The 27,939-nt window shown below is 40.2% G+C and overlaps 1 protein-coding gene across 2 annotated transcripts in view; it reads left to right on the plus strand.

Moving 5' to 3' along the window:
• Positions 1-27,939, plus strand: part of SH3BGR (SH3 domain binding glutamate rich protein) — a 56,087-nt gene that overhangs the window by 7,008 nt on the left and 21,140 nt on the right. Inside the window, exons 2-3 of one of the 2 annotated variants that reach the window (XM_025863424.2) lie at positions 381-566; positions 11,730-11,810. In XM_025863424.2, the coding sequence (XP_025719209.2) occupies positions 381-566; positions 11,730-11,810 (267 nt within the window). The remainder of the gene's footprint in view (positions 1-380; positions 567-11,729; positions 11,811-27,939) is intronic. The other variant, XM_073887100.1, reaches the window with a different exon arrangement.

The following is a 27,939-nucleotide window of genomic DNA, read 5'->3' on the forward strand; positions in this document are numbered from 1 at the left end:
TCTTCTTTATCCATTCATCTGTCGATGGACATCTTGGCTCTTTCCACAGTTTGGCTATTGTGGACATTGCTTAGCAGAGAATTTAAAAGCATATCAAAGACCTCAAGTAAAATCTATGATCAGGGCATTTCTATTCTTATTAGGTTGATTATGCCATGATTGAAACATTGGTGAAATTAAAATTTTAGAATTTAAACAATGATTCTGTTGATCCTTTATAATGAAGAGGTGTGACTTTATCGTTTTCCTTGTTAAAATAATAGCAAGATTATTTGTTTTGTATAGTATAGTTGGAGAAAGGATTTCATTTATGTAAATATAAGCAAAACATAAAAAAAATAAACCTAGTCTAATAGTAGTCTTTCTCTGCTCTTGATCAGATTAGGAAGAAGCAGCAAGAAGTAGTGGGCTTTTTGGAAGCTAATAAGATCGACTTTAAGGAATTAGACATTGCTGGAGATGAAGACAATAGGAAGTGGATGAGGGAGAATGTTCCTGGAGAGAAAAAACCTCAAAACGGAATCCCTTTGCCCCCCCAGATCTTCAACGAAGAGCAGTATTGTGGGGTAAGTATTTGTGTTCTTGGAAAAGTCCTCTGCATGTATGTTTATCGGAAATTGTTTAAAACAGATTACTTTGGGGGCACCTGGGTGGCTCGGTCTATTGAGCATCCAACTTTTGATTTTGGCTCAGGTCATGATCTCAGGGTCATGGGATTGAGCCATGAGTCCAGCTCCATGCTCAGTGGGGAGTCTGCTTGAGATTCTGTCTCTCCCTCTCCCCCTCCACTCTCCTTCTCTCTCTTTCTTTCAAAATAAAATAAATAAATCTTTAAAAAAAATGGCAAATTTGGAGGCAGCATTTGAACTTGTTGATAGTTTTCAGGACATGATCTATTTCTACTAATACCTGGATGGTAGACCCATTGTAAGTCATCAATACATTAGATTCACAAAAGGATAGAAACAATCAAATGGTGATTTGGAAGTTCTTGGGATTATTTTAGGCCCCTTATTTTATTTTGAAGAGTAGAGGTCACTTGTGCAAACACAAGCATGCATTTAGTTGGAAAGGAATTCTGATCAGCCTTACGATGTACACATCCATGAATCCAGGTAGAAAGAGGGTCGGCTTTCACTTTCATAAAGAATGATTTGCAGAAGTCAAATCTTAATACAGATACAAGAAAAATGTGTGGAAATGTATCTAGATAGCTTAAAAACTGTTCTGGACCATTTTGATTACAGCAGCAATTTTATTTTATATACTTAATAGTCCATTTCACCAGAAAATCACCTTTGCCTCCAGTTCTTTACAGTTCTGCTTAGTAAATGAAATTGTTGAAAAGAAACATTTAAAAACTCAAAGCACTTCAGAGCATGAGAGCTGGAGGTTCTCTTAGGGGTAATCTAAGCCTTCCAGGTCATCTTTCAGATGCAGCCAGGGCTCTGGAAGGCAGAGGGAAGTGATCAGTGTTGTGTTGCTTCCAAAGGCTGGAGCCAGCTATGGGAATCTTAACTCACCTCTTCTCTTCTTGCACTCAACTGTTGGTTCTTTGTATTATTATGTTTCTCATCTAAACCAGGTATGGTCCAATTAAAGCCTGAAGGCTGATGCCCGTAGCTACCTGTTTTAGTAAATAAAATTTTACTGGAACACATCCACACTAATTGATTCACCTATCACCTATGGCTGATTTTGCACAATGGTAGGGCTGAGTTGTGGCAGCAGGGACCATATGACCTGCAAAGCCAAAAGTATTTACTATCTGCCCACTTACAGAAAAGCTTTTGGGCCTGCCTCTGATTTGAAGCACCAAGTGTTTGGTTATTGGAGGTTTGTCTTTGTTTCGTAGGACTGGTGTAACAAAGCACACAAACATGGTGGCTGTTATGGGCTGTATGTTTGTGTCCCCTCCCCCCCCAAATTCATATGTTGAAGCCCTAACCTCCATGGTGATGGTATTTGGAGATGGGGCCTTTGGGAAGTGATCAGCTTAGATGAGGTCATGCTGGTGGGGCCTTCCTGATGGGATTAGTGCCCTTAGAGGAAGAGAGAGCATCCCTCTTACTTCACCATGTGAGCACACAGCCAGAAGGCATCTGTCCTCACCAGAACCCAACTATACTGGCACCCTGGTCTCAGACCTCCAGCCTCCAGAGCTGTTGTTTAAGCGCCCTGCCCCCCTAGTGTGGCATTTTGTTATGTGACCCAAGTTGACTAATTCAGTGTCTTAAAATAACAGAAATGTACTCTTGCACAGTTCTGAAGGCCAGAAGTCCAACAGCAAGGTGTCTGTCAGGTTGGTTTCTTCTGGAGGCTTCGAGGGAAAATCTGTTCCATGCCTTTTTCCTAGCTTCTAGTGGTTGCCAACAACCTTTGGTGCTCCCTGGCTTGCAGATATATCTCTCCCATCCCTCCCTCCATCTCTCCTTGTGTTCTCCTTCTCTCTCTCTCTCTCTGTCCTCACTTGGCCTTTTTATAAGGACAGCAGTCATTGAAATAGGGCTCAGGGGTGCCGGTTAAGCATCTGCCTTTGGCTCGGGTCATGATCTCGGGTACCTGGGATCAAGTCCCACATTGGGCTCCCTGCTTAGCTGCTCACTGGGCCTTTTTATAAGGACAGCAGTCATTGAAATAGGGCTCAGGGGTGCCGGTTAAGCATCTGCCTTTGGCTCGGGTCATGATCTCGGGTTCCTGGGATCGAGTCCCACATTGGGCTCCCTGCTTAGCTGCTCACTGGGGAGTCTGCTTCTCCCTCTCCCTCCGCCCCTCCCCGTACTTGTGCTCTCTCTCTCTCACTCTCAAATAAATAAATAAAAAATATTTTATTTATTTATTTGAGAGAGAGCATGAACAGGGGGAGAGGTAGAGGGAAAGGGAGAAACAGCCTCCCCAATGAGCAGGGAGCCTGATGTGGGGCTCCATCCCAGGACCCCGGATCATGACCCAAGCCAAAGGCAGACGCTCACGCGACTGAGACACCCAGATGCCCCAAAATAAATAAAATCTTAAAAAAAAAGAAAAAGAACAGGGCTCACCCACTCCAATATGGCCTCATTGTAAATAATTACATCTGTAAATAATCCTGTTTCCAAATAAGGTTGCTTTCTGTTCTGGGTGGACTTGGATTTGTGGGGAACCCTCTTCAACCCAGCGCAGGGTTATATAGATTTACATGACCGTGTTGGCATTCTTCAGAGGCTTAGCCCAGTCCTGTGGGTGGGGGGAGTGTTTTCAAACAGTCTGAATGTGGCAAGCACTTATTCAAGAGAATGTGTGATCCAGCCCAAGGCTCCTTTGGATTTAAGCTGGGGTTTCCCAGGGTGCAGAGGGGATTTCCTGTGGGAGGAAGGGTCCTCCCCTCCACCTTCTACCCCTCCCTTCCCCTCCCCACATCTTGACCTCCCTCCACCATGACCCTTATTTCTAAGAATTGAGGCTCTTGTTGGATGAAGAAGGGAATAGTGGTGGTGGGCAATTTTGATTTTTTAATAATTTTTTATAATTGAAAAATTAATACATGTGCACGCTGAAAAATTAAAATGGTTCAAAAATTATCTCCAGTAAAAATTAGTCTCTCTCCCATGTCAGACCCCCGTGACTCTAGTTCCTTCCCCCGAGGGGACTGGCTTCATGGACCTGTGATCTGGGAAGTCACCCAGACCCCGTGCTCAAGAGAGCTCTCTGCTTGGTTCCATGCCCTACTGTCTTGAAATCCACAACAGTTTTTGAAACAGGGACCCCATGTTTTATTTTTGCATGGGGACCCCGCAAATGATGTAGTCGTTCCTACTTTGACTGACCAATGTTGGCAGTTTCTTGTTTGACCTTCCAGAAATTTTCTATGTATATTTATAACATACATTATACATATCTTATAAATACCTATAATATCTATAATACCGTAGACATTATATAGATATATATTGTATATTACTTAAAAATGGGAGTGTGCTATACATGTTTGGTTTTTGTCCATTAATAACCAGATCTCAGAGATCATTGCATAGCCGCCCATACTCCTTCATGTAACAGTCGCAAAACGTTCCTTTGTATGTGACATAATTATCGAAACAGTCCTCTACTGGGGAACATTCAGGAAACATTCAGGATACAAACAATGCTGCAGGAAATCTCTTTATATACAAAGATCCTTGTATTCAGTGTGAATATATGTAGGGAGGATGAAATCCTGGAAGATGTGCTGAGTTAAAGCATGTATGCATTTTGCATTTCAGAAGGTATTGTAATGTACTTGTGCCAGCTTACGTTTCCACCAGCCCCGCTGAGAGTGGCTAGTTCCCTGTGACTTTGACAATATTCTTTTTGCAAACTTTTGGAACTTTGCGAGTCTATTAGATGAAAAATATATTCTTACTGCTTTGACTTGAATTTCTGTCTATGTGAGTGAGGCTGAACGTCTTTTCCTATTTTTTTAAAAAATTTTTTCCTTTTTAAAGATTTTATTTATTTATTTGACAGAGAGCAGGAGAGCACAAGCAGTGGGAGTGGCAGAAGCAAGCCCCCTCCCAAGCAGGGAGCCCGATGTGGGGCTCGATCCCAGGACCCTGAGATGATGACCTGAACTGAAGGCAGACACTTAACCTGCTGAGCTACCCAGGCGCCCCTCCTATGTTTATAAGCTATCTTTTTTCCCCCTACGACTTGCTATTTTTCTGTTGGGTTGCAGGTAGTATTTATTAGTTTGTAAGAGTCTTCATTTGTGAAGGAAGGTATCCTTTTTACGACCATAGATGTTGCAATTTTTTTCCCCACACTTTTTGTCTTTTGGCTTTTTTAAAAAAATTTTATTTTATTATGTTAATCACCATACATTACATCATTAATTTTTGATGTGGTGATCCACGATTCATTGTTTTCGTATAACCCCCAGGGCTCCATGCAGTACGTGCCCTCCTTAATACCCATCATCGGGCTAACCCATCCCCCTACTTCCTCCCCTCTAACACCCTCGGTTTGTTTCTCAGAGTCCATAGTCTCTCCTGGTTCGTCTCCCCCTCCGATTCCCGCCCTTCATTTTTCCCTTCCTTCTCCTAATGTCCTCCATGTTATTCCTTATGTTCCACAAATAAGTGAAGCCATATGATAATTGACTTTCTCTGCTTGACTTAGTTCACTTAGCATCATCTCCTCCAGTCCCATCCATGTTGATGTAAAAGCTGGGTGTTCATCCTTTCTGATGGCTGAGTCATAGTCCATTGTATCTATTGGACCGCATCTTCTTTATCCATTCATCTGTTGAAGGGCATCTCAGCTCTTTCCACAATTTGGCTATTGTGGACATTGCTGCTATGAACATTGGGGTGCATATGGCCCTTCTTTTCACTACATCTGTGTCTTTGGGGTAAATACCCAGTAGTGCAATTGCTGGGTCATAGGGTAGCTCTATTTTTAAATTTTTGAGGCACCTCCACACTGTTTTCCAAGGTGGCTGTACCAACTTGCATTCCCACCAACAGTATAAGAGGGTTCCCCTTTCTCCACAACCTCTCCAATGTTTGTTGTTTCTTGCCTTGTCCATTTTTGCCATTCTAACTGGTATAAGGTGATATCTCAATGTGGTTTTGATTTGAATTTCCCTGATGGCTAATGGTGATGAACATTTTTTCATGTGTCTGTTAGCCATCTGTATGTCTTCTTTGGACAAGTGTCTGTTCATGTCTTCTGCCCATTTTTTTGACTTGATCATTTGTTTTTTGGGTGTTGAGTTTGAGAAGTTCTTTATAGATCCTGGACACCAGCCCTTTATCTGTAGTGTCATTTGCAAATATCTTCTCCCATTCTGTGGGTTGCCTCTTTGTTTTGTTGACTGTTTCCTTTGCTGTGCAGCTTTTTATCTTGATGAAGTCCCAAAAGTTCATTTTTGCTTTTGTTTCACTAGCCTTTGGAGATATATTTTGAAAGAAGTTGCTGTGGCCGATGTCAAAGAGGTTACTGGATATGTTCTTCTCTAGGATTTTGATGGATTCCTGTCTCACAGCATCTTTTCCTGATTAAAACTCTTCAGAGTATAGGGATAGAGGGAACATTCCTCAAGTTCATACAATCCATCTATGAAAAACCCACAGTGACTATCATCCTCAATGGGGAAAAGCTGAGAGTCTTTCCCTGAAGATCAGGAAGACGACAGGGATGCCCACTCTGGCCACTACTGTTCAACATAGTACTAGAAGTCCTAGCAACAGCAATCAGACAACAAAAAGAAATAAAAGGTATTCAAATTGACAAAGAAGAAGTCAAACTCTCTCTCTTTGCAGATGACATGATACTTTATGTGGAAAATCCAAAAGACTCCACCCCCAAATTACTAGAACTCATACAGCAGTTCAGTAACGTGGCAGGATACAAAATCAATGCACAGAAATCAGTTGCTTTCTTATACACTAACAATGCAACTGTAGAAAGAGAAATTAGAGAAACAATTCCATTTACAATAGCACCCAAAACCATGAGGTACCTCGGAATAAACCTAACCAAAGAGGTAAAGGATCTATACTCTAGGAACTGCAGAACACTCATGAAATAAATTGAAGAAGACACAAAAAGATGGAAAAATATTCCATGCTTATGGATCAGAAGAATAAACATTGTTAAAATGTCTGTGCTACCCAGAACAATCTATACCTTCAATGCCATCCCGATCAAAAAACCAATGACATTTTTCAAAGTGCCGGAACAAACAATCCTAAAATTTGTATGGAATCAGAAAAGACCCTGAATTGCCAAGGAAATGTTGAAAAAGAAAAACAAAGCTGGGGGCATCATGGTGCCAGATTTCAAGCTATATTACAAAACAGTGATCACCAAGATAGCATGGTAGTGGCACAAAAACAGCATGTAGACCAATGGAACAGAATAGAGAGCCCAGATATGGACCCTCAACTCTCTGGTCAAATAATCTTTGACAAAGCAGGAAAAAATATGCAATGGAGAAAGACAGTCTCTTCAATAAATGGTGCTGGGAAAATTGGACAGCCACATGCAGAAGAATGAAACTCGACCATTCTCTAACACCATACACAAAGATAAACTCAAAATGGATGAAAGACCTCAATGTGAGACAGGAATCCATCAAAATCCTTAGAGGAGAACACAGCCAGTAACCTCTTTGACATCGGCCACAGCAACTTCTTTCAAGATACATCTCCAAAGGCTAGTGTCTTTTGGCTTTTTAAAATTTAAAAAAAATTTTTTTTTATTTTTATTTTTTGGAATGCAGAAATTAAAACATTTTTTTATGAAAACAAATTCATTAATCTTTTTTCTTTATGGTTCCTGATCCTGAGTCTTACTTATGAAAACTTTCTGCACTCTGAAGTTATCAAAAAATAATTTCATTTTTTCTTCTAGTACTTTTCCAGTGAAAGTAGTATTTTAAATCTCTTACTTTTGCTTATTTTAACTGTCCTTTTAAATTAAGTTAGTTATAGTAGAGAAAATATTGACGTATGTAGCTTTTAACCTATGTTAACTCTAAGGGTAAAAGGTCTGCAATTATTTTTTGCTATGAAAAGAAACCTTGAAGGCATTTCTTATCCCATTTTGCTGTGATCTAGTGATTTTTTTCATTTTAGTTGTGGAAGAAAAAAAGTTTTCCCCTTTCCTAAGAAAAAGACTTCTCCTTTTTAAGAGGATTATTTTGTAATATTTGGATATATATTTGTAATATTTCAGTATATATTATTTTGTAATAGAATATTTGTGATATTCTATAGAATATAAATAGAAATATTGTGATATTTTCCTATTATAAGTATGGATCTAATGAGATGAGCCTACAAATTATTATTATTACTATTATTTTAATTTTATTTTTTTATTTTAGAGAGAGAGAGTGTGTGTGTGTACCAGCAAGGGGAGAGGTAGAGGGAGAGGGAGAGAGAGAATCTCAAGCTGACTCCCTGCTGAGCTCAGAGCCTGATACAGGGCTCCATCACAGGACCCTGAGATCACGACCTGAGCCAAAATCAAAAGTTGGACGCTTAAATGACTGAGCCGAGCCACCCAGGTGCCCTGAGCCTATAAATTATTTTATCTTTAACTGTTAATATTAATTCTTTTCATTTCTGCCTTCAGAGAGGTATTAGTGTAGTTTATCTTATGAGCAAATTGCTAAATTTGCCTTTCTGCAGTCTGTGGACGCTCTTAACAAAAGTGCATTAATGAGGCAGAGGGCTTTGTTTCCAGAAAGTAGCTAAAAATGATTATTTGTATTGTAGGTTCAGATTTTAAAAGGAGACTCAAAGGTTCCCAAGACTATGTCAGGTTTAAAAATGGCATGAATCTGGATGGCCAGTCAGTGTGTCTTTCCATGAGGTTGAAATGCCTACTGTAAGAATAATTATTATTTATATTGAATCATTGGCCTCATCTGGAATGGTCACCCAGATGCCATGCCTGATGATGGTGGCAGGTAGCGGGAACCTCACGGACGAGCAATGGATTTCTCGCATCACGGCAGTAAGGAGACTGGATGTTCACGGTAGTTCTGAGCACCATCCTGTCCCTGCCAGTGCAATCTCCTGCTGTTCTATCTACGCAGAACGGATGAAGATGTTATCCCGAGGACATGGCAGGAAACTGTTAGCTAGAGAAAGGAGACACCCGATGGAAAGCCAGGCACAGTGGAGGCCAGGTTACCCGCCTGGCAGAGGAATACTAACTGAAAGTACAGACATGTCTGTCAATGCCAAGTTGGAGTCTGTGCGTCTTAGCCCAGGTAAGGGCTGGGTGCCTGCCTGGGCCTAAACACAACCAAAGGGGACCTTGGCCATTCAGCAAGGCAAGCATCCTCAGGGCTGCAAGGGAGGCAGGATCGAAGCCCAGTTAGGACGGGGGCAGGGCACTCTCGGTGCATAGGTGTTACTGGACAAGCTATTTCACGTCATTAAAAACTTATTATGAATCAAAAACTAATGATGTAATATATGGTGATTAACATAACAATAAAAAATTAAAAAAAAACTTATTATGAAATGTGTCATGTGATAAAAATACAGAGCTTAAAGAGGAATAACAAAATGTACAAGTGTGTATGCACCAAACATTAAAAGAGCCTTAACACCTTAATCACTGTTTCCCTATTTACATGTGTTTTGTTTTTTTTAGTACTTTAGATGGTTGGCCTTCATTCCACCCCACAAATTAGATGTTTCTAATTGTTTTTGTAGTCAGTACTTGTTGAGGTTTAGATTTATGCACATATTTATTAATATCTTTGCTCATGATTTCTTCTTGCATCATAGATAATACATCTGGAATCACTTTCCTTTGGTCTAATATAGCCTATAAAAGTTTCTTTAAGTGAGTGTCTATTGGTGGTAAATTCTCCAAATTTTTGTTTAAAAATGTCTATTTTACTCTCATGCCTAAAAATAGTTTCACTGAAAAAAATAGTTTTGCTGGGTCTAAAATTCTGTTTTTTTTTTTTCTAAAGACATTGAAATTATGATTTCACTTTCTTCTGACTTCTGTGTTGCTGTTAAGAAGCCAGTTGTCAGTCCAATTGTCATTCTTTCGTGGGGAAACTGTCTTTTTCCTTGCCCCCTCTCTCTGCTTCCTTCACTCCCTCCCTTGCTGCCCTCCTTTTATAAAACTCCCCACCGTGAGTAGGCTCTAGGCTTTACCCACTCCTGCCTTTACTCTCTGTGGCATCAAAGTGGGCATAAAGATCTACTCGTTTTGTCAGAAACTCTGCCTTGGTGTGTACTTATTCTTAGAATCCCTGGTCTCACCTGGCAATGATATTTCCTTTTGTATCAGCTTAACAAAGGATCTGTACTTCTTTTCTTAAATTTTAATTTAAAATTTTTTAATTTCTTAAAAAAATTGCTTTTTTGAGATATTGTTTCAGGGCCTCTAATCTACTATACTACCTTAATTGGAAGTTGAAAAACCATTTCATACTCATTATTTTCTGTGTCTATTTGTTAGCATCAAGTCAAAAATAATGGCAAATTTTTGTTCAGTCCTCGGAAGTTAGAAAAGCTATTTGGACCTAAAAAAAAAAAAAAAAAAGAACAAAAAAAGCTATTTGGACCTAAGTTGAAGCAACAGACAGTTCACTCAATGATAAGAAAACCTTTCTTGGGGCACCTGAGTGGCTCAGTCTGTTGGGCGTCTGCCTTTGGCTCAAGTCATGATCCTAGGGACCTGGGGTTGAGCCCCACGTCAGACTCCCTGAGGAAGTCTGCTTCTCCCTCTGCCTCTGCCCCTCACGCCCACTCATGCTGTCTCTCTCTGAAATAAATAAATAAAATCTTAAAAAAAAAAAAGAAAACCATTCTTGATTTGAAAGCTTCTAGAGTTGGCCAACTAGAGAAGTTACAGATCTTTATGGAATTTTTGAAAAATAGAATAAATTTATTATATTTCACCTACTCTCTACTACTAATGCATTCTATCATATAATCTTTTTTAAAAGATTATTTATTTATTTTAGAGAGAGAGTACATGGGTGGGGGAGCAGCAGAGAGAGAAGGAGAGAATCTCAAGCAGACTCCCCACTGAGTGTGGAGCCTAATGGGCTCAATCCCATGACCTGAGCTGAGATCAAGAATCTGATGGTCAACTGACTGAGCCACCCAGGCACCCCTCTATCACGTAATCTTTAACATCTTGCGAGTGCATGCTCCAGGAATTGATACCAAAGGATCACTTACTCTTGATGCTCAATTTCCTTCAACTAAGATTTGAGTCAACTTACAAAAATGTATGCAGAGTAAAAGAATACAATTAACCGCTGAGTGAGTCTAGGCAACAGATAGGAAAGTAATAAAGCTTTGGGTAAGAATGACACAAAGAACACATAACATTTTCTTCCCAATGTCAGTGGCCTGTATTTGTTTTTAAGCTTCTTAACACATACAAGTAGGGTGGGTGGTAACATGACTAAGCTGGTTTGAGTGCTGTCTCTTCAAGCCGGCCAGCCAGACATACCACCCTCAGTGTGTCAAGAAATTGATTGCTGCCCGGATGACAGAGTTTGGCAGTCATGAAGTAGTCTGGAGAATATCTCCTAGATTTTAATTATGTGAAATTAAACTCTTCTGAGCTATTGACAACCACGCTACTGAAGACTGGGTTTAGGGCTGGACCCCTGGGTGGGCCTGGGGGAGCGAGGGAGGGGGGGCTTCACTGAGCTCCAGATTTCAATCAGCTACTAGGTTTCACCTCATTCAGTAGTTTTTCCCACTTTACCGAAACAGGTGCCACTGTAAGCCCTCCATAATCCTGTGGCTGCCTGTATCAGAAGGTCTGAGATGGGTCTTGTCCCATAGAAGCTATTAGAGAAATCCTGTGTTGTCTTAGTCTCAGCTGCCCAGGGTCCAAATCCATAGGGCCAAATGATAAGGAAGCCAGCTAAAGACATGACACTTCTGGAGAATCCTTTCACTCTGTATATCTGAGTCTTGTCAGCAATTCCTGATCATGAACAGGTGTGTGTGTGTGTGTGTGTGTGTGTGTGTGTGTGTGTGTAAGTTCTCACTGTTCTGTATTATGCCCAGTGAAATGATAAAAACAAATGTAAAGTTCATGGTTAGAGATTTCTTAACTTTTGGGGTTAGTCATCTTTGACAAAACAAACTGGGATAACCTTTTGTGTTAGCCTCTAACTTAATGACTAATAAAAAAGATCAACTTGGGTAAATATTCTGGCTCACAAGTGTGCAGTGGGGTTTAAACATTCTTTTTCTTTGCTTCAGGATTTTGACTCTTTCTTCTCTGCAAAAGAAGAGAATATTATTTATTCGTTTCTGGGTTTAGCTCCCCCTCCAGGCTCAAAGGTAAGCTTGAACACCCCATGGGGACTCCATACAAGTCATAATAAATGAAGCTAGAACTCAGCATCCAAGACTGTTTAATAAATGATGATCTTTAAATTAACAGAGTTTAAATATATTCCTTATTCTGATGAAGTCTTACACATAGAGATAATGCAAAGCTTTTACTAGAGCATGTTGTAAAACTATGCTTTTCATTTTTTTGCTATGTTTACACCTTTTTGTAGTAAGTCTTACAATACTGAAATTAAGAAACATTGCCTTCAATAATCTCAAATACACTAAATAAATATATAAAAATTTGAGTTCCCAGGTTGTGTTTATGAAATTATTTTGTAATGAATTGACTTCTCATGTAGCTTATTTTAGTTAATTTTATAATACTATATCACAGATATTAATTCTTTCTATTTAAAATGAGTTGACTTTGCTTTTTTAGAGAGGGGGAGGGTAAGATCCAGACACAGGAACAAGATAAATCTCAACAGCGGTTTTTCTTCTGTGTTGTTCCATCTTTGATTACATATAATTATGTCAATTAAATACAGAATTAGGCCAATATCCTGAATTTGTCTAATGGAGATCACCAGACTCAGTCCATGCACCAGCCGCTGCATCCTTACTTCTCCCAAGAATCTCACCCATGACTCTCCACAGATACGAGTATACATTTGTTTAATTCATTTATTCCTTAATAAATTTGTTTGTACTCAGCTTCATTTCAAAAGAGATTTGTGATGACTGAGTCCAAATTAATTCTCATTGTAGGAAAAATAACTCAAAATCCTGCCCTGTAGAGGTGGGTTTGTCTCAGCGGTATGTGGCTGTGCTGTCTTTCATAAGTCAGCTTCTCCAGGTAACGCCATTAGGTTAACACGCGAAGGCCTAGCGCCAATTCCTTCTCCAAAAGTAACATGCAGATTTCACAACTGGCTAATGAGGTTTTATATGAGGAAGAAAATCTTCCCTTTTAGTGAAACACCTTTCTGGCTTTGGTCAACTTAAATGCAATGCATTTCATACATCCTTTTAACAGTTTAAAACAGGCTATTACATGCAGTTCATTCTTTTTTATTTGATATAGGAGTTTGGTATGAGAGTTTTATTTGGTATAGGTGTTTGTTAACTGGGTCATGTTAGTATATGTATTACATTTAAGACATGGTGCCTTGGTGTTAAGGTACATTTCTTGGTAGGGACACTCAGGTCACTTGTGTCTTGAAGATGGGAGGGAAAGGTGGAGGGAAGACTGTTTCAGGCAAAGGGAAGAGCAAGTGCAAAGTCCCTGGGGCAGGAAAGAGCATGGAAAGTTCTAAGAACTGTCATGAGGCCCACATTGCTGGAATGAGGGGTGGGGGTGCCACAGGAGGTGGGAACTGCAGGTGGGCGTCCCATGGGCCATAGTGATGCTCTGGATTCTGTCTTACGTGCAGTGGAGACATTGTAAGGAGTTTAAGCAGAGAATTAATCTTATTTCCTTCTTGAAAACTCATTTGGTTACATTATGGGATATGAAGGGACTAAAAGGGTGCAAACTATCATAGTAATACAGATGAGATGTCATGGCAGCTTGGACTAAGCTGGTGGGATAGAACTACACAGAAGTGGATGATTTTAGGGCCTATTTTGGAGGAAGAATTGGTAAGACTTGCTGATAGATTGAATGTGGGGTCGGGATGGAATGAATGATTGCTTCTGGTTGTTGGGTGTAGACATTCACTTTGGTGGAGGACGGTATTTACAGGGGGATGTTAAGTTTGAGTGAGACATCCAAGAGAAGAAGTGAGGTGGGCAGTTGCAGATTGATGTGTGTCTCCCTGAGGTCTGGTTGAAGATGCACGTGTGGAATCCGCTAGCATGTGGGTGGAGCTAAAGTAGCGAGAGAGGGCTGACAGCAAGGAGACCAGGCTTGAAGGTGCTCCAAGCTTAAAGCTGGGTAGAGGATAAGCAGAGGCCACCTCTTCAGGTGACATCCCCCTGTAATGAGAATCTTTGAGGCAGGAGGAGACCAGGAGTGTGTGGCGTTAAGACCACCAAGGAGGAGCATTTTTCACAGAAGAGGGTCCAATGCTTCTGAGAGATTGAGTCTGGTGAGGACAAAAAAGTGACCATTGGCCTAGACAACACAGAGGTCCTTGGTGGCCATGACAGAAGTAGTTTCTGAGGAGGGGTGAAGACAGAAGCCAGGTGGGGGGGGGCGGTCAAAGGAGAACTAACTGGTGGTGAGAAGGAGGGATTACACATGGTCAGTTATCTCTGGGGCATTTCCCACGGACAAGAGAGTATGGCAGCATCTGATTTATTTTATTTTATTTTAGAGAGAGAGAGAGAGAGGGAGAGAGCAGGAGCAGGGACAGAGGGAGAGGGAGAGAGAATCTTTAGCAGGTTCCATGCCCAGTGCAGAGCCCAAAGTGGGGCTCGATCTCATGACCCTGAGATCATGATCCGAGATCATGACTTGAGATGGTGACCTGAATTGAATTGAGTTGGATGCTTAACTGACTGAGCTACCCAGGCGCCCCAACATCAGATCATTTTAGAGTGCCTGCTCATTCCTACTGCTGGAACCCTGGGTCGTGGGTCATGGGTCGTGGGTCATGGGTCATGGGTCATGGGTCACGGGTCGTGGTTGAGGCGCTCCACTCTGCTTGTGCCAGGTGTCCTGCTTTCTCGCTCCCACCACCTGCTGGACAGACTCCTGCTACTTCTTGGTCCCCACTTTCAAGACCCCAGACCAGTGGGTGGTGGAAGGAGAGTCTAGATTTTACAATTGAAGACCCAGTAGGGGTTTTGTAAACAGCAAAGATCTTTTCTTTTTTCTTTTCTTTCCTTCCCTTTCCCACTCTCCTTCCCCCCCCTCCCTTTCTCTCTCCCTGTTTCTTCCTTCCTTCCTTCCTTCCTTCCTTCCTTCCTTCCTTCCTCTCCTCTCCTCTCCTCTCCTCTCCTCTCCTCTCCTCTCCTCTCCTCTTTCTTTTCTTCTTTTCTTTCGACTTTTCTATCCCAGGTCAATAGTAGTCTGGCAAAGCTTAGGAAGGAGAGTTTTCCTTTCATCTTTTATAGGTCAAATTCTTAGACAGAGCCCCCTTCTGCCCCGGAGTCGCAGTGAACAGAGGGGCAGGGGGTGGGAGAGCAGCTCGCCCTCTCCCTACTCACAGCAGATGCTGGGTATCACATTCTCTTCATTTCTTTGCTTGTAATTTTGTGCTGTTGTTCATAATGATCATTTCAAACTTTGTGTAGTACTCTATTAAATGGATGTATCACAATTGGCTTACTTTATTCCTTTATTTATTTTTATTTTTTCTTATTCCCTTATTTTAAATCTTTTTTTTTTTTAAAGATTTTATTCATTTATTTGAGAGAGAGAATGAGAGAGAGAGAGTGAGCACATGAGAGGGGCGAGGGTCAGAGGGAGAAGCAGACTCCCTGCCGAGCTGGGAGCCTGATGCGGGACTCGATCCCAGGACTCCAGGATCATGACCTGAGCCGAAGGCAGTCGCTTAACCAACTGAGCCACCCAGGCGCCCTCCCTTATTTTAAATCTTTACTTATTGTACCATACACTTGTTTCTGCTGTGACAGCCTCATAATGGTCATTTCACTAGTTCATGTAATATTCTATCAAGCTGGTGTGCCGTAATTTTCTTTACTGTCCTTATGTTTTTGAACATTTGTTGCTCACAGTTTATTTTTATTTTTATTTATTTGTTTTTAAAGATTGTATTTATTTATTTGACAGAGACACAGCGAGAGAGGGAACACAGGGGGGTGGGAGAGGGAAAATCAGGCTTCCCGCTGAGCAGGGAGCCCGATGTGGGGCTCGATCCCGACCTGAGCCGAAGGCAGACGCTTAATGACTGAGCCACCCAGGTGTCCCACAGTTTTTTTAAATCATAAATAACTTCACAGTGGTTCTTGAGATGAAACACGTTGTCTTTCTTTTGGAGTATTTCCTGAGGATACATTCCTGGTAGTGCTTTTAGTGAGACAAAGGTGCATGAGTGTCTTGAAATGTGCTTCCAAACCTCTCTCTGGTGGGCTAGAAACATTTATCCCGTGCACCCTGGTGTACCAACTTCATGCAAAGACTGATGAGCGTGTTTAACCTCCTTGCTCTTAGGAGCATCAGATTCTATTTTAAAAATTTAGTTTCTGCTTTGATGGTGCTATGAAGAGGAAGTGTGGAGAGGTGAATTTCCATTTGAAGTGTGTCTTTGTGACCCAATGTGTATTTTCATTTCTCTTTGAAAAGACTGTTTCTTGAATATTAAAAAATTAACTTTGATCAAATTACTATGTGTGTCATATCATAAAGGTCTGATGGCGCCACAAGGATTATCACAACATGCAGGAGGCCCTGCCTTGAACCTGCATGCTTCACCTGTCCTTTCTGGTCTGCTCCAGCACAGAATTCCCACAAATGGCACGAGTCCATCTGGGGAGTGTGAAGGCGCTGCTCCGTGTTCTGGCTGGATTTGGCGAGTTGCTGTTGGGGAGCCTGATGCCCATCTGTGTCTTGATCATTTATTTGTGGCTGCTTCTGTTTTTCTCATTTCTAGGAGATTTTAGGGTCCCCTTTTCGGTTTTGAAGATGAGGTCTTTTCCTTGTTACTTGTGCTGTGTGCTTGCTGGGCTCTAGGAATCTGCAAAATCATGCCCTTCGGTTCTTTTTTTGCAGTAAACTCTCGCCTGTTTTTTTTTTTTTTTTTTTTTTTTGTCCTTTTAAGTTTATCCTTTAAAATAGTCTTTACTGTCATGTAGTGGAGTCCTGGGAAGAAGCCAAGGCAAATATCTGCATTCATTTTCCCATAATAACTAGAAACTACCTGGCATTTTCAATGACCCCAACATTCTCAAAAAGTAAGTATCATGGGCACCTGGGTAGCTCAGTTGGTTAAATGTCTGCCTTGGGCTCAGGTCATGACCCCAGAGTCCCGGTTGAGCCCCGCATCAGGCTCCCTCTGCTCCTCTCTCCACTCATGCTCTCTCTCTCTCAAATAAATAAATAAAAGTTTTTTTAAAAAAAGTATCATTCTGTATTCTATTAAGTCCTTTCCATATGTCAGTTAATTCTATCTAATTTATTTCTCAGTTACGTAATGAAATGAAATGTTTAATTTGTGGTTGTCTTCTTAAAAACACAATACTGAGATGTAATTCAGACATCACAAAACTCACCCACCAGAAGTATGCAATTAACGGCTTTTTAGTATAGTCACAGATTTGTGCAACCATCACCATGACCTACTTCCAAAACATTTTCACCAGTCACCCCCCAAAAATCCAGCACCCCTTAGCTATTACACCCCACCCCCCAATCTAACCATTCTCCCAACCCTAAGGAACTACTGGTATACTTTCTTTTATATAGACTTTCCTCTTCGCGGCATTTTCTATAAATGGAATCACGCAACATTTTGTTCTTTCTGCCTGGCTTCTTTAACTTAGCATAATGTTGTCAAGGTTCATTCATTTTCTAGTATGATCAGGACTTCTTTCCTTTTTATGCAGAATAATAGTCTATTGTATGGATAGACCACATTTTATTTATCCACCTACCAGTCGATGAATACTTGAGGTGTTTTCATTTTTGGGCTATTATGAGTAATGCTGTTATGACCATTTGTGTATCTTTTGCTTAATTTTATTTTAAATGGTACTATTTTGTATTATAGGGCTGCTGTGCAGTAGAATCATTTGTATAGTTTTAAAAATTCAGATGTCTGAGTTCTACTTCAGACCTGAATTACTGGGGAGAGGCCCGAGGATCTTCATTTTTAAAAGTTCTTTGGTTGATTCTGATGCACACTTCTGTTTAGCAACCACTAAACTAGGGACTCATTTAAATATTCATGTATGTGCCTTTCTAAAATGAATGTGATGCCGTATTTGCTTTAGTTAAAAAATTCAAACATTACAGAGCAACTGTAAGGTCACTTTGCTTTCTTCCCTCCCTGAGGACCATCAACATTGTTGCAGGATTGCGAGGTTCTTGTCTCACCTTTAGAGAAAGAAAAAGCTCTTTAAAGTGAGAGGGGTCCCAAATGGGTTTCCACTGAGGGCTTTTAGTGGCAGTTTTTCGTTGAAAACTTGACCAGGCAGCTTGTAGCCTTGAGATTCTCATGCCATCTTGGTTTGAACAAGGACTTTTGATAACATCCTTAATGACTTACTTCTTTGAGGTCTGGTCATTTTCTATGATTACAGTGTAGCCGCCAAAGAAAAATATTCCCTCACTTCTGGGGCCAAGCGTTCCGTCTCTTCCCTTATCTCTTGTTCACTCTGGTTTAGCTTCTGCCTGCCAGGAATAGTCTCAGAGCCCAGCCAGGGGCCCTCTACTTCTCCCTGCCTAGACCTTAACCCTTTCCTTACTCAACATCATGAATTAAAAAAAAACTCGGTATAAAACTATATATATAAACTGTATATTTATCTCCACAAGCAATATGTATGTTGTTTTGTACTTTTAATGCCTGATTGGTATCACATTTTTAAGAATGTTCTATAGCTGGCTCTTCAAAAAACAGCACTATGCTTTGAGACATATCCATACTAATATATATAAATTTGTTTCAGCCTCTGCTAAGTTTTATCTTGTCCCATTTAAAAAATATCTAATTTCAGTTTTTATATTCTGTCCTGATCTGTGCCTAAGTCCTGTCATATTGCATGAAATTCTCTTTAATTAGTGGAAGAAAACGCTGGCCATGGAATTATAAGATCCAGCCTAGAGAGAGCTAAGAGACTGTCCAGTCCAGATTCTTCTCTTCCCAGAGGAGGGGCTTGAAGTCACAGGATTTACATGATTTCTGCAGATACTCTGCTAATTAGCAGCACAGACTGTTCTAGAACCTCTGGTATTGTCAGCATTGCTTGGATTTATAGGTGTTTATGCATGCACACGTGGGGAAAGTTCCTTCAAGTGTCCTTTGGGAAGACAGACACTTGATGATTTATGGAAATGATATTATTTGTCACAGTGTCATTTTGTAGTAAACAACATTGTGGATAAGTATCAGCAAAGAAATTAATCTCACCCTAAAAATAGACAGTCTTGACAATTACATAGAAAATGTATGCTTATCAAATGATATTAAGTATCATACGCAGCATTTTTGCTTTTGGAATATTGTTCTTGTCTAAGGCAGGCTGTAGGGGGCCAAGTATGAGGCCAGTTTTCTCCAAAGGGCTCTGCTAGTAAGCACTGGCTCCGTAAAAGCAACTTTAGTTCTTTAAAACCATCTGGTCATATCTGATTAAATGAGCATCCTTGTTAATAGCACATTCCAGGCAAGGCTTTGGTTGCATACCCAGTTTCCACTTACGTCCTGGCAACAAGGAATACCTATTCTTATGGAACCTAGACAAATAACTATATTGCCTTGAAACACAGAAAGACTTAAGAATTTTCCAGTTCTGAAGGGGTCAGGCAGAGAGAATATCACTTACAAATGTGTCATTTCAATGTACAAAAATAGTGTCTGGTACATTGTTGTGATTTATAAAAAGCTTAAGAGGAAAGACAGAGGGCTTCCTTGTATATCCAGAGAGTAGGACATTAAAATAATATCAACAGTATTCGAAACAAAAACTATACTCATCCTTCCCCGATTCATTGAGTTCTATGTAATTAATTCTCATTCTGCTGGATCTGGGGTTGGTAGTCTCATGAACCCATCTGCTTCCCAGCTAGAGTTCTGGAAATCCTGACTCAGTCCACTGGTATGGTCTCAATGATCTTTAAGTGTTGCCATCAGAGGCCTATACTCCAAAGTACCTGGCATATAATCCTTTTCTCAGGGGCTCTGGGTCATCCTATGTGGAAGGTGAAGCAGTCCGGCTTGTAGTGGACTGCGAAAGCTTTCAGGGAGCAGCAGAATAAAACAAGCTGAGAAAAATATCTGTCAATGACAAAAGACTTAAAATAACTGTGGCTAATTTTTTAACTGATAATTTTCAAAGGTGAAAGACTTTATGTGGATTATAACAAGAATAATGCACCTGATATGAAAATGTGGTTGTTTCTGTGACATGCGAAACAAAATAAAAAAGTCAGTCCAAAAAGTTTTAGACAAAATATCTATAATCACTAAGCCTGTTTTCAAAGATAGCAAACATTATATCTTATTTGTAAAAAAATGGATGAATAGAGGAAAACTCTTGATATAACATAATTATCCAGAAACATACTATACCATGAATACACCAAGCATATGTCCCAGGAAAGATACCATGAATGCCAAGCACATTCTCACCATATATGGTAGGAATATATCAAGAATGGCAAGTAAGGAGAGTCAGTAGGTCTGGACTAGGTCCTAAACACCTATATATTAATACAACTATATGAGTAGGTGATGGGAATCCCTAGGTGAAAACTACCATTCTAGAACACGCTAGATTGAGATGAAAAAAGTAAAGATATGATCAAGTTAACATTTAAAGCAAATTACTGAAGTTATGATTGATAACCTATACTGTGGTTGTCAAATGTGAGGCGAGGAAGCACGAGGATCAATGTCTTTTTTAAGATTTTATTTATTCATTTGAAAGAGAGAGAGGCAGGAGAAGGAGAGAGAGAAAGAGAGAAAATCTCCCGTAGACTCCCTGCTGATGCACGGAGCCCAAGGAGCCCTTCTTGGGGCTGGATCCCATGACCCATGAGATCATGACCTGAGCCAAACCGAGAGTCAGAGACTTAACCGACTGAGCCACCTAAGTGCTCAGGATCAATATCTTTTATACATTATTTTGGTCATGGGAATATTATTAAGATATCAATGGCAAACATCTACTCATATATGTAATTAGATTTCCTCTGGCTGATAGAGTTGAGGACAGTCATGCCCACGTTAGAGCATTACGTTCGCAGAACGCTGTGGGGGTGACTACTGGGTGTCAGAATCTCTACATCCCAGGGAGCATTGTCCTTCTCACCGAAGCCATCCCAGGAAGTTCTAAAGTTCCCAGACCCCTGGGGGAGTCGTGCTTCATCCTCTGTTGGAAGGTGGATTTGCTCTTTGGACACATCCAAGTCTGATGACGGGCGCACAGATGATCTAACTGCATCATGGAATTTTGGGCCCCAATTAATGCATGGTGAAAAGTTTTGATACTCATTTCCTGGTGTGATTAGTGAGCGCCTGTTGAAAGCAATTTTGAGTAATGGCAAAAATATCTAGTAAGTGCACCATTTCCCAGTAACCTGTGGGAGGAAGACCAACTGAGCAGTTGACCCCAGTGCCTTCCACGGAAGGGGCGTGAAGGAGGAAGCCGGAGGAGACCTGGAGAAACATTCTAGGGGCGCCGTAAGAGGGCTGAGTCTGGAGCACGAGCACCTATTCTGGGATCTGCTCATTTGAAACTGCAAGATGAACAACAGACAGGGGACACGGGTGAGGCCCGATCATGGTTCCAGAAGCTCAACAGGAGCAAACACATCAAACGCGAACTCAAACACAGCGAAGTAGAAACCCTGCGTGAAAGCCCGAAGTCTGGAGTTTGGACACAGGAGACCTGACATGTGAATAACAGGAGTTCCAGAAAGAACAGAAGGCCTGAAGGACGAGAAGGAATAAGTACAGAGATAGGGGAGGGCCTTCCGCTTGAAGATGCTGCGGCCTCTTGTCTCACGACCGTGCAGGAGGACCCGGCGGAGCTGTCTGAGGGCCAGAAACTAGGGAAGAACGCTCGGAAGATGGGAGGCAAAAGCGCTGAATTGAAGGGCGAAACTAAGGCCCAGGCCCTGCCCAGGTGGGAGTGGCTCCCAGCATTCTCCCCGCCCCCAGGAGGTGTGTTCCAGCCACAGGAGGGCCCGGGGTGGGGGCTGGGATGCTGTGGAGCAGCCTGGAGGGTGGAGCGCTCTCCCCCACCTGCATCCTGCCCTCAGCCCCGCAGCGGGCAGTGGTCATCGGTCAGCAGAGCTGCCTGTCTCTGGGCGGGGCGGGGTGTGAGCTGGGGGGCGGGGGGGAGGGAGGCAGGTGGGCCCCGAGCGGCTCCCCCTCAGAGGGTCGGGGAGAAGGGTGGACACTGGCGGTCAGCCCCAGCCCGGGCTGCAGGTCAGGAGCCCCCGGGGAGCTGTTAATGCTGTAGGATGCCAGGGCTGCCTCCAAGATCAGTTAAGCCAAAATCTGTGGGAGGGGAGCTTCCAGATGAATTTAATGTGCCGCTAGGGTTGACAGCCACTTCTGTAAAGGAAAAGACTGTAATAACAGTGACATCAAGAATTTTAAACTATATTGGAAAAATCCAGGAGTTGTGGAAGGGCATATGTGAAAAAGGACTTAGGTGAAACTATCCATATGGATGGGGAATATGGAGAAAAGGAAATTCAGGTGTTCTGAAGGTCTCATTTTAATTGGAGGAAGGCAGGTAAGCCATTTTGATGGGGATCTTACGTATTATATAATTGTGATATATTAATAGAGAACTGTACATTTTATGAGTAGGAAACTAAGCAGCAGTGAAATAAACCATTTCAGAACATTTAGATGAACAAGGTAGAGAGCAGAGCTGAAGAAGACAGAGTGGAGACACGTGAGCCCGCAAAATAAGGAAAGGAATAGCGTGGGAGAAGACAGATGAATAATGAATAATGAATTAATATGGCAGAAGGAATTGAACTAACTACATCAGTTGTTCTAATAAATTTGAAAAGGCTGAAAATTCCTGGCCACCCACCCAGCCCCACAAAAAGAAGGAAAACAGAAGACAAAGGACAGTTTGGATTCTGGCATAGCTGTTCCTCAGCTGATGAGAGAGGGGTGTTCAGATCTCCAACTAGGATTGTGAGTTGTCTCTTCCTCCCTCTAATCCTGCCAGTTTATGCTTTGTATAGTTTAAAACTCTATGGTTGGACACATTCGTACTGATGAGTTTTAGGACTTGCTAATGGATTGACATTTTTATCATTACCAGATGTCTCTCTCTCTCTCTCTCTCTCTTTTTTTTTTTTTTTAGAGAGAGAGGGTGAGCATGAGTGGAGGTGGGGGAAGGGCAGAGGGAGAGGAAGAGAGAGAATCTGAAGCAGGCTCCATACCCAGCACAGAGCCTGATGCAGGGCTCAATCTCACCACCCTGAGATCATGACCTGGGCTGAAATCAGGAGTCTGACACTTAACCAACTAATCCACCCAGGCGTCCCCTGGTGTCACCTCTTTAGTCTCTGCTAATACTCTTTCTCTCTTTCCATCATGATGTTAACAAACCTACTCCAGACTTCCACTTACCATTTGCGTGGTATATCTTTTACTGTCTGTTCACTTTCAACCTACCTGTGCTTTTATTTTTATGCTGTGTCTTTGCAGACAACGTAGAATTGGCTCCTGTGCATTTTCCTTCAGTCTGACAATCTCTGTGGTCAATTGTACCATTTCGTACATTAACTTTTAAGTAATCATTGAATTGATTTTGTTTAGATTTATTATTATGATTATTTTATTATTTTTCTCTTTATACCCTTTTATTCCTTTGTTCGATGCTATGTTGTTTTCGTTTAGGTTGAGTGTATTTTAGGATTCCCTCTCAATTTATCTATTGGATTTTTAGCCTCACCTCTTTGAACTATTTTATAGTGGGTTGCTCTAGTGATTGTAGTGTACGGTCTTAGTGTTTCACAGTTTAGAGTTAGGATTGCACTGAATATTTTTTTAAAGATTTTATTTGAGAGAGAGAGAGCAAGAGAGATAATGAGTGGGGGGAGGGGCAGAGGGAGAAGCAGACTCCCAGCCGAGCAGGGAGCCTGACATGGGCCTCCATCCCAGGCCCCTGGGATCATGACCTGAACTAAAGGCAGACGCTTAACCGACTGAGCCCCCCAGGTGTTCCAGTCTTATGTATTTTAAAGAAAGAAAGAGGAAAAAGAATCTTTTCTGTTTACCCAGATATTTAAAAAAAATTCTGATCCTTTTTAGTCTTTCTGAAGAATCAAGTTTCCATCTAGTGCCATTTCTCTTTGGCCCAGAACTTACTTTAGCTTTGCACATTGTTCTGTACTGCATGTTTGCTGGCAGCAAGTTCTCTTAGTGTTTGTTTATCTGAAGCTGTCTTGGCTTTCATTCAGGAATGTTTTTGTTGAGCATAGAATTCTTAGTTGATGGTTATTCTTTCAGCACTTTAAATGTGTTTTTTTGATTCTGTCTGTGGTCTCTATACTTCTGATGAGACATGAGGATTCTTTGAATCCTTGTTCCCTGTATGCAATATGTAATTTTTCTCTGGCCACTTTGAAGACGTTCTCTTTGGCTTTGGTGTTCAGCCATTTGATTGTGCTGTGCCTAAGCATGGTTTTCTTTGTATTTATCTTTATTGGGGTTTGCTGAGATTCTAGAATCTGTAAAAATATGTCTTTCACCAAATTTAGGAAAAGTTCAGCCATTATATTTTCAAATATAATTTCTGCTCCATTTACTCTCATTTCTCCTTCTGGAATTCCAATTACATATCTGTCAAACCTTTTGTTATTATTTCATACTTCCCTGAGGCTTTTTTCACTTAAGAAAAAATCTTGTTTCTGTCTGATCTTCAAATTAGATGATTTCTATTATGAATTATTTCTTTATTTATTAGAGAGTGCAAGCAGGGAGGGGCAAAGGGAGGAGAGAGAGAGAATCTTAAGCAGGCTCCACACTCAGCATGGAGCCCAACGCAGGGCTTGATCTCATGACCCTGAGATCATGAGCTAAGCTAAAACCAAGAGTCACACTCAGCCAACTCAGTGGCTCAACTGACTCATCACCCAGGCGCCCCTAGATGATTTCTATTGAGCTATCTTTATGTTCATGTATTTTTTCCTCTGTCATCTTCATTCTGCATTCTGCATCCTGTCTAGTGAGTTTTTTACTTCAGATAATTTTTTTCAGTTCTAGAATGTTCTATGTGTTCAATTTTTATAGTTTTTATTTCTCTACTGATGAACAATTTCCAATTGTTTCATCATTGCAAGCATATTTTCCTTTACTTCTTTGAGCATGAGTATAATGATTGCCTTGAAATCCTTGTCTGCTAATTCCAACATCTGGGTCCTTTCAGAGATTGTTTCCATTTATTGTTTTTTCTCTTGAGGATGGGTCATATTTTCCTTGTTCTTTATATGTCAAGTATTTTGGGCTGTGTCTTAGATGTAGTGAATGTTGGGTTGTGCAGACTATATTTTGTTACATTCCTCTGAAAAATATTGACTATTTTTTGATTCATAGACATTTACTTTGTGGGACTCAAACTGTAAACTTTATGTAGCAGCTAGTGAGCAGCTCAAATCTCAGCTGAGTTAATTGTTCTTTAGCTGAACCAGTCCCATGCATGGGTGGTTGGGGGCTTAGCTGGAGATTTTGGCAGAATTCATAAGCAGAATTTGGGGCTCCCTCTCTCCTGTCCAGGATTGTGTCCCCATTTCCTGGTAGCTATGGTTGCCCCAAGTTCTGTTTCCTGATTCTTCAGGCAAAAACACCTGAGTTTTCTGCTGTGGTTTTATCTCCCCCCATAAGATTTGCTTATTCTCAGACTTAAGCCCCCAAAACGGTAACTCACTCAGTGCCATTGTCATCTTTCTTTTTTTAAAACCATCTTAGCCATTTCTAAGTGTATAATTCAGTAATGTTAAGTATATTCATATTGTTGTGCAAAAGATCTCTAGAACTTTTTCACTTTGCAAAACTAAAACTCTGTACTCCCCCAACTCCCAATTTTCTCCTTTCCCCAGTCCCTGGTAACCAACATTTTACTTTCTGTTTCTATAAATTTGATTATTTTAGATATCTCATATAAGTAGAATCAAACAACATTTGTCTTTTTGTGAGTGGCTTATTTCATTTAGTTAGCATAATGCAATCAAGGTTCATCTGTGTTGTGGTATGAGACAGGATAATTTTTCTTTTTAAGGCTGAATAATATTCCATTGTATGTATATACAGCATTTTGTTCATTCATTCATTCATGGACATTTGGATTGTTTCTGCTTCTTGGCTATTGTGAATAATGCTGCAATGAACATGGATGTGCAAATAACTTATCGTCTGTCAAATGTGAAGTTCCTCTTGAATCTTTTTGCTTTGGCTCATTTTCCTTGTAGTTTTTCTTTTCTTTGGCTTTCTTAATTGTTTGTTTGTTTTTCAAAGTATGTTCCACATCCAACATGGGGCTTAAACTCACAACCCTAGATCAAGAGTTACATGCTGTACTGACTGAGCCAGTCAGGTGCCCCTGTTTGTTTCTTTTTTTGAATTCAGAATTTGTGGTCATTATCTGTTGGAAGGTTGGGTTCAAAAGGAGATTCCTTGGCTATAATGGAATTGGAGTTGACAGTAAAATTGGATTTTAACAAAGATGAGCCATATGTTATTTATGAGAGCATAATAAAACAATCATTTAAAGAAAAATTGAAATAAAGGGATGAGTATACAGCAGGCATATACAAACAACAAAAAAGCTGGAGTGGCATTAATGATATCAGATAAAGAGGAATTCAAGACCAAAAGCGTTAACTAAGTGAAAAGGTATAATGAAAAATGATAAAAATCTATGAAGAAAATACAGTAGTCATGAATCTTTATGGATCATGCTACATAGCAATCAAATATATAAATCAAAAACTCCTAGAAATACAATGAAAACTTGTGAAAAACACATCTTTTAATAGATACATTATACTTATTACCAGGTACTATTTTAAGCACACACAAATATAATTAGAAACTTAATAGATGTGTATAGGATATACATATGCATACACACAAGACTAACAATGTATTAGATAGATACTGATAAAATATATTCTTCCCTTGAACTTATTAAAACAATTTCCACAGCTATCATATACTTGGTCACAAAGAAAACCTTCATAAATTTCAAAAGGGGATGATTTTACAGACTATATTCTTATCCCAAATACAGAATTACAATCTGAAAGAAAAATATCATAGAAACTTGAGAAATAAATATATACCATTTCAAATAACCTCATATCCAGAAGAAAATAAAACTGATATTATAGGGGCACCTGGATGGCTCAGTCGGTTAAATGTCTGGGATTCTTGGTTTCAGCTCAGGTTATGATCTCAGGGTCAGGAGTTCTAGTCCTGTAATGGGCTGCATGCTGGGCATGGAACCTATTTTTAAAAAAACGGGGGGGGGGATTGTGCAGAGCATTTGGTTTCCTGGTGCCCCTAAAATAAATATTCAGTTTAAAAAATTAACAACAGGAAAACAAAATAAAAATGTAGGCAGTGTGAACCAATTAAAAAAAAGCCAAAATCAATTAAACACAAATGAGGGAGAAAGTATGTGTCTTTGTGCATATGGACATGCATATGTACATATATGTATGATTTGAATAAATTTGAATACATATATATGTAATTTGATTATATATAATCTTAACAGAGAAATGAAATAGATGAAACCCCTGACCAGTTGATATATTACTTAGAATACTTTCAGTTTTACTTAGATCAATTCCTATTATAAGTACAGAGGGGAAAAGTCTAAATAAAATGTTAGCAAACTGTATAATACAAAGCAGAGTTTATTCTATTAACATAATTAGTTACATGAACTGATTAATGGAGTAAACCCATATGATTGCTTCCATAAATACCAAGGAGATATTTGATACAGTTCTTCAGACATTCCTAGTTAAATTTAAAATGGATTAAAATATAAATAGGAAACTAATTACATATGATAAAAACCAATTATCAAAAGGCAGCTGTGTCGCAATGAATCATGACATGTTGAATCATTTCTATTACAATTAGAGGCAAGATAGGCAAGCCTGTAATCACGATATTATTAAACTTTGTTTTAGAAGCTGTAGTTGTTATAGTCATGTAGGAAAGTAAAATGTATCATGTATATGTAATACATGTGAAATTTAAAAATTATTTGTATGTGATGTAATTGTACACCTAGAAATCTCAAGACACTCCAAAAAAATCTATTCGAATTAATAAGAGTTTATGACGTTTCTACGACCCAGCAATTGCACTACTGGATATTTACCCCAAAGATACAAATGTAGGGATCCGAAAGGCTACGTGCACCCCGATGTTTACAGAAGCAATGTCCACAGTAGCCAAACTATGGAAAGAGGCAAGATGTCCATCGACAGATGAATGGATAAAGAAGATGTGGTATA

This window comes from Callorhinus ursinus, unplaced genomic scaffold (genome assembly GCF_003265705.2).
Source record: "Callorhinus ursinus isolate GAN/ISIS: 27379988/994484 unplaced genomic scaffold, GSC_fseal_2.0 scaffold75, whole genome shotgun sequence".
NCBI lineage: Eukaryota > Metazoa > Chordata > Mammalia > Carnivora > Otariidae > Callorhinus > Callorhinus ursinus.